General features: G+C 33.0%; 1 protein-coding gene across 1 annotated transcript; it reads left to right on the top strand.

Annotated features, from left to right (window-relative positions):
* Positions 1-1,732: 1,732 nt before the first annotated feature.
* On the top strand, positions 1,733-3,803 carry LOC150032836 (large ribosomal subunit protein uL4). The gene is made up of 2 exons (XM_090307373.1): positions 1,733-2,911; positions 3,385-3,803. The coding sequence occupies exons 1-2, from the start codon at positions 1,799-1,801 to the stop codon at positions 3,496-3,498; spliced, it is 1,227 nt and encodes a 408-aa protein (XP_090163499.1). The 5' UTR covers positions 1,733-1,798; the 3' UTR covers positions 3,499-3,803.
* The last annotated feature ends 2,677 nt before the right edge of the window (positions 3,804-6,480 follow it).

Below are 6,480 nucleotides of genomic sequence, written 5' to 3'. Positions count from 1 at the left end.
TCTTTTATTGATCTATGCAAGTTTTATGGAAACAAATAATACAAGGTGATCTGGAATAATATTCCAATAATTGGAATGATGTTTGAGAAAGAATCTAAGACAATTAGAAAGTTTGATATTGGATTTCATGTTCTATCAAATAAACCTAGAAAACTTAAACTTCTGATACCTTGATCCAATCAAAGTATTTTGGTTTTATTTTACCTAACAAGTTTTGTACACTTTGAACGTTTCTAGTATTCTAAACTTATCATTCAGGTAAAATAACTACTTGGCTTAATTGATTTCTAGCCATTTTAAATATTTGAATATTTGCAAATGGATTTTAACTAGGTTGGTTTTTTAACATAAGTTATTGTGCGATAGAATAAACATAATTTTGAAAAATGAACATTTCATTTACAACAAAAATATATACAATTTGTTCTTTACATGATAACAAAAACAGATAATAATATCATCAAACAACATCTCCCACTGGTTAAGCTGAGCAAGTAGTCCTCAGGAACTAGTTTGTCTGTTTTGCTTTCTTTACTTTATTCTCAGCAAGGTGCTGGGGGTAGTTCCTCTTCCACTGCTATTTCTCGTTGCAGTGGAAACAATTTCCTTTGACGGCAGCATTAGCCTTGCCTTTTCTACCAACGGGTTTCTTCTTCCCTTCCCTTTGCTATTCTTAACGAAGATACTCTTATTTGTGAAGAGGAAGCAACATCAGGCTTTTTGGAGGACGTTCCTCTCTTTTTAGCGGTAGTAATGTGTACTTCCGGCTCCAGACCTTTAGCTCTCAATATTGTTTGGTAAGCCTGTAGCTCATTCAGAAGAGTAGTCAAGTTGTATTCAATTTTATTCATAAGCGCGTTCGTGTAGAACTGCATAAAACTTTTCGGAAGAGATTTTAGAATAAAACCACTTGACTTCTCTCGTCAACGACAACGCCATTTACTTCTGTCACATTGAAGTGGACCATCGTGTCCAGGACATGTTCACGAACAGAGGCCCCCTCTTTCATGCGGCAGTTGTAAACGTACTTAATAGCATCATGCCTTAGGGAGAAGGACGGTTGCCTGAACATCCCTCGTAGAGATTCCATAATCTCTTTGGCAGTACCTATAACCTCATGTTTCTTTGCCAAAACATCAGATAGCTGGCTAGGATATAGGCACGAGCTTTGTCATTTGCCTTGATCCATCTATTGTACGCATCCCAAACAGTTCAGTTTGCTTTAGTGAAGAAAATACAAGTACATATTAAATGCAGTTTATGTAAATGTATTTTCTCTATCCAATTAAATTAAATAAAGAAAAAATCTCAATAAATAAATGTATTTTCCCTCTCAATCTGAAAATATGAAAAAAATCATATCAAATGAATCTTCTATTTTTATAATAAATATAATTTTTCTCTCCATCATTAAGAAAATTTTGAAAATAGGGAAATATATATAAAAATCAGAAATAAAAATAATAAAAAATGATAAATTTGTCCAAAAATAATATTAAAAGTCTTTTTTGAAAAATTTCAAATTTAAAGATATTTTTGAAATATAGGACTAAAGATGGTTTTTTATGTGAAAATCCAAGGATTTAAATGTAAATAGTCTATCACATTAGTGAAAAAAACTAGGCCAAAAGTTTGGATCAAGCTCACTAACGGGCCAGGGCTAACCTTCAGAGCATTTTATGGGCCCAAAAGCATTAGTCCCGATTTAAAACACCTCTCTATAAATTGATCAGAATTTCACTTTCTCCTTCCTATAGAGAAAAAAACCCTAGTTTCTTAAACATTCACTCGCCCCAAAATGGCCGCCGCCGCCGCCGCCGCTCGCCCTTTAGTCGCCGTCCAGTCTCTCGAAGGCGACATGGCCACCGATTCTTCTCAGACGGTGCCATTGCCCGATGTCATGAAAGCTTCTATCCGTCCTGATATCGTCAACTTCGTCCACGCCAACATTTCTAAGAACACCCGCCAACCCTATGCTGTGAGCAAGCGCGCAGGTCATCAAACTTCCGCAGAATCATGGGGTACTGGGCGAGCCGTTTCTCGTATCCCTCGTGTTCCTGGTGGCGGTACTCACCGTGCTGGTCAAGGAGCTTTCGGAAACATGTGTCGTGGAGGTCGTATGTTTGCTCCGACGAAGATCTGGCGCCGATGGCACCGAAAGATCAACGTGAATCAGAAGAGGTATGCTGTTGTTTCTGCCATTGCTGCTTCTGCAGTTCCTTCTTTGGTTTTGGCTCGTGGCCACCGGATCGAGTCTGTTCCGGAATTGCCGCTTGTGATTAGCGACTCCGCTGAGGGAATCGAGAAAACCTCTTCTGCGATTAAGGTTTTGAAGCAGATCGGTGCTTTGCCTGATGCCGAGAAAGCGAAGGACAGTCATGCCATTCGCCCTGGTAAAGGTAAGATGAGGAACCGTCGCTACATTTCGCGAAAGGGTCCGTTGATTGTTTATGGTACTGAAGGTGCTAAGCTTGTTAAGGCCTTCCGCAACATTCCGGGCGTTGATATTGTGAATGTTGAGAGGCTGAATCTTTTGAAGCTTGCACCTGGAGGTCATCTTGGAAGATTTGTTGTCTGGACCAAAACTGCTTTTGAAAAGCTTGATTCCATTTATGGATCGTTTGAGAAGTCGTCTGAGAAGAAGAAGGGTTACGTTCTCCCAAGGGCCAAAATGGTCAACGCTGATTTGTCTAGGATCATCAACTCCGACGAGGTTCAATCTGTTGTTAAACCCATCAAGAAGGGTGTGAAGAGACCTTCATTGAAGAAGAACCCTCTTAAGAACCTTAACGCCATGTTGAAGCTTAACCCATATGCTAAGACTGCAAGGAGAATGTCTTTATTAGCTGAGGCACAGCGCGTGAAAGCTAAGAAGGAAAAGCTTGACAAGAAGAGGAACATTATCCCTAAGGTATGTCTTGAATTTGTCTTTATGGGTCTGACTTTTTAATTACTATGTGGTTGGTTTCAAATCGTAGGAAATTTTTAAATTTATCAATTGAGTATATGATAATGATGGTTTAAACCAATTTTGAAATGCGATTCAATATTCTAATGTGGTGAGATGATAAGATTCTACTGCACTAGGATGCCTTTACATCATTACATTTGCAGCAAACCGTATTGTTTTGTTTGTTATATTCTATAGTATGGCATAGATGAGAATTGGATGCTGCCAATTCTCTTAGCAAACCCCTATTCTTTGATTGATACATATCATTTGTTTCCCATTGACATTGATGAAGCATTTGTGAATTGTTTGTCCATTCTTTTCTTTGAACTGATTGCTAAGTGGGCTTGGTTAGTTAGTTTCTTTTCTCTTGCTTGATATGATATCGTGACTTTTGAGAGCCTATTTGACCCATATGGGCATTTTGACTTCAGGAGGAGGCTACAGCAGTAAAGGCAGCAGGCAAAGCATGGTACCAGACAATGATTTCAGATAGTGATTACACCGAGTTTGAGAACTTCTCCAAGTGGCTTGGTGTCTCCCAGTGATTTCCCTTTCTCTTTGACATTTTCATAGAACCTTAGTTTGTTAATTAAATTTTGTATGCTGCTGTTGCTGGCTTTTCTGTTTTGGGTCATGGAGGAAAGTAGGTTGAGGAATAGTCCATATTATACTGAATGGGATCTTGAGAGCTTCCTCCTTTCTTGCCTCCTATCTTGTCTTGGTGGAAGAGTATTTACTTTTGGAAATGAAATTGAACATCTGAAGAGCTTTAGGGAGGTCAATTTAGTTTTTTGGTATCAGTAATTTGCACCGAGGTTTACACTTTAATTTTATATTTAAATTTTGAGTCTATTGTTTGCTATTTTGATAGTTACAGTTACCGATACTTTGTACGGCAGGTCTCATTTTTTTTCCCTTCTCGATGAATGTTCGTGCGATCTGAACAGATAAGTAGTATTACACCAACAGATAAGTAGTCATGTTGGCTTTCATCACCTTGATTTACTGGTAATCTTATACCATTTCCGATGGTTGACTGGCCTGTTAGAAGATTTAGTGTTTCTCATATTACATATTGTAGTATATGTACTAAAGGACATGTTTGGGGCATAGACTATCAAAGATTATAATAAACTATCTTTTGTTATAGAAAATATTATTTTGCATTTTCTAATTAGTTACAGTCAAATACTATTTCAAATCCTTTGTTGTTATTTAGTACAATTTTCACTATTTTAAATTCATTTTTTTAATTTTTTGTTACAGTGTTTAATGTTTATTTTTTTCTCAAACAAAAATAGTTTACATCTCAAACATATATTATTATAATCTAAGTTAAAATAATCTACATATTCTAAACACAAATTATTGTAATTCAACTATAATAATTTATAACTATAATAACTAACTTCTTGTCCCAAATGCTTTTCAAATTGTTACAAAATTTAGAAATATAGGGATTATTTAAGTTGGGAACTATTTTATTTTCGACTAAAATGATTTTTTTTTGTTTGAAAGTTGAGAATGAGATAGTAAATACCGTAGGAAATAATAAAAAAAAAATGATGAATGTAAAATAGTAAATAGTATTGATGATAACTCATCCCAAACGTCCTTTTAGTTTTTAAGAGGTATTGTAGTCACATGGAGTTTTGAGAGTTTGACTAATGTTTGTATTAATTTTATATTGATTGTCTCTTTTATTTATCCTTTCCTTTTAGTTCTCTCCTCCCATCTCATTCACTGTCTCTGATTCTCCTCCCAATGGCCATAGCTGCAACCAATGTCCACTAAAACAAAACATTCAAGATTTGGTTGACACTGTTCAAAAACCTTCCACATACTTCCATCGATTTACTTCATTTTTGAAGAATCATCACGTGGGTTTCTTTCAACAATTTTATTTTCTTCTCTTGTTTTCAATGAAGTCATTCAACCCTTAGGATTTGTTTGTTTTACCGTATTGTCATGATTGTTTGGTAAGATTTCACTTTTTAAAATCTAGATATTATTCATATAATTTAAAAATCCATCTAAAATGGTTTTGTAGTACTCTCCACATCAATTAATCATGACTATTAATTTTAATCAAGTATTAAATATTAATACATTATTTAGATTTTAATAAATTTCAACTTTTACATTTATTATTGGTATTTTATATTATCTTAACTATTTAATATAAAATTTTATTTTAATGATTAATATTTAAATTAATTTAATTATTTTTATTTATTAAATAAAATAATTTAAATAATATTTAATTAAAAAATGTTCATATTGATATTTGATTAAATAATCAATCAATATAACAATGTATTAAATAATTAAATTTAATTATAACTACCTTACTTGTTCTTTTAAATTTGATTAAATAATTATTTAGTTTTAGTTTTTATATATAAAATTAGTAGATTAAATACATTGATTTAACTTCCCAACATTAATTATCAAATTCAAACACAGAAATTAATGACCTAAGTCATTTAATATTCATGCCCATGATACAGTATTGTAAGCCAAACGATCCTTAATGTTTTTCTAACCTTACAAAAAAAAAAAAAAAGTTTCAAGGTCCATAATGAAATATTCATTTGAATATATTTATATTTTAGAGTCAAATTTGCTCTTGCGATGGGAGAAATGATCAAAACTAAATGACATGGCCAAATTACTAATTCTAATACTATTTAAAATTTGATAATGTACAAAAATACCACTGCTATCAAATCCCTAAAATTATGGTGTATTTCAAAGAAAAATTTATCCATCTAAAATAAGATTTATTTGGTCCGTATCTTCTAATATCTAGAATCTTTTCATATTTTGTCACACCCCTTATACTAAAAATAACTTGATCTCCACACACATACCTTGTAATAGCTAAATTATTCATTAGATTGAATCATGCAAATGCAAATACTATGTACTAAAAGACCATCAACTGAACGTCACGGATCCTCTATACTAAAAACATAAAATTAAAGTCTAGACTATAATCTAAATTCTCCTTCTTAACTTCCCATGGTGCCTACTCTACATACTAGATTCACCTCCACCAAATCCATTCTTCTCCTTTACAACCTCCCATGCCGCTATCCTACTACAACTCTTCCTAAGAAATACCAATTCTTTTCAAATCTTTCGTTCATCTTTCATTCCAATCTTTAAACTTAATAAAAAAAATACAATACATACTTAAGTTTGAATGCATTTTGAGAATATCAATCTAATGACCAAATGATCAACCAATGTCAGTCTTATAAAACCAATCTTGAAAAGTTAGACATATGGAGATACAAAAAGATATATATATTTCATATCATATATCGTGAACAAGGATAGAATCGATCAATTTTTTTAAGAAAAAGGAAAAAAACTATACACATAATTTGGAGAATAGAATACATGAATATCACTAGGTAAAGGTAATTTTTTTAAAAATAAAAAAATAAAAACAACATATCTTTTATGTGTTTAAACCACCCGTAATATTTAAAAAAATTAACCAACCAAATCCCAACAAA

The sequence above is a fragment of the Benincasa hispida genome, chromosome 11 (assembly GCF_027475165.1).
Source record: "Benincasa hispida cultivar pf3 chromosome 11, pf3_genome.v1.1, whole genome shotgun sequence".
NCBI classification, from domain to species: domain Eukaryota; kingdom Viridiplantae; phylum Streptophyta; class Magnoliopsida; order Cucurbitales; family Cucurbitaceae; genus Benincasa; species Benincasa hispida.
This window is presented reverse-complemented; position numbering and strand designations above follow the sequence as displayed.

Excerpts from the sequence above, each read along its gene's own strand:
- LOC150032836 (XM_090307373.1), top strand. The coding sequence starts at position 1,799 with ATGGCCGCCGCCGCCGCCGCCGCTCGCCCTTTAGTCGCCGTCCAGTCT. Across the intron at positions 2,912-3,384 it reads AGAGGAACATTATCCCTAAG|GAGGAGGCTACAGCAGTAAA; the intron begins GTATGTCTTGAA and ends TTTTGACTTCAG.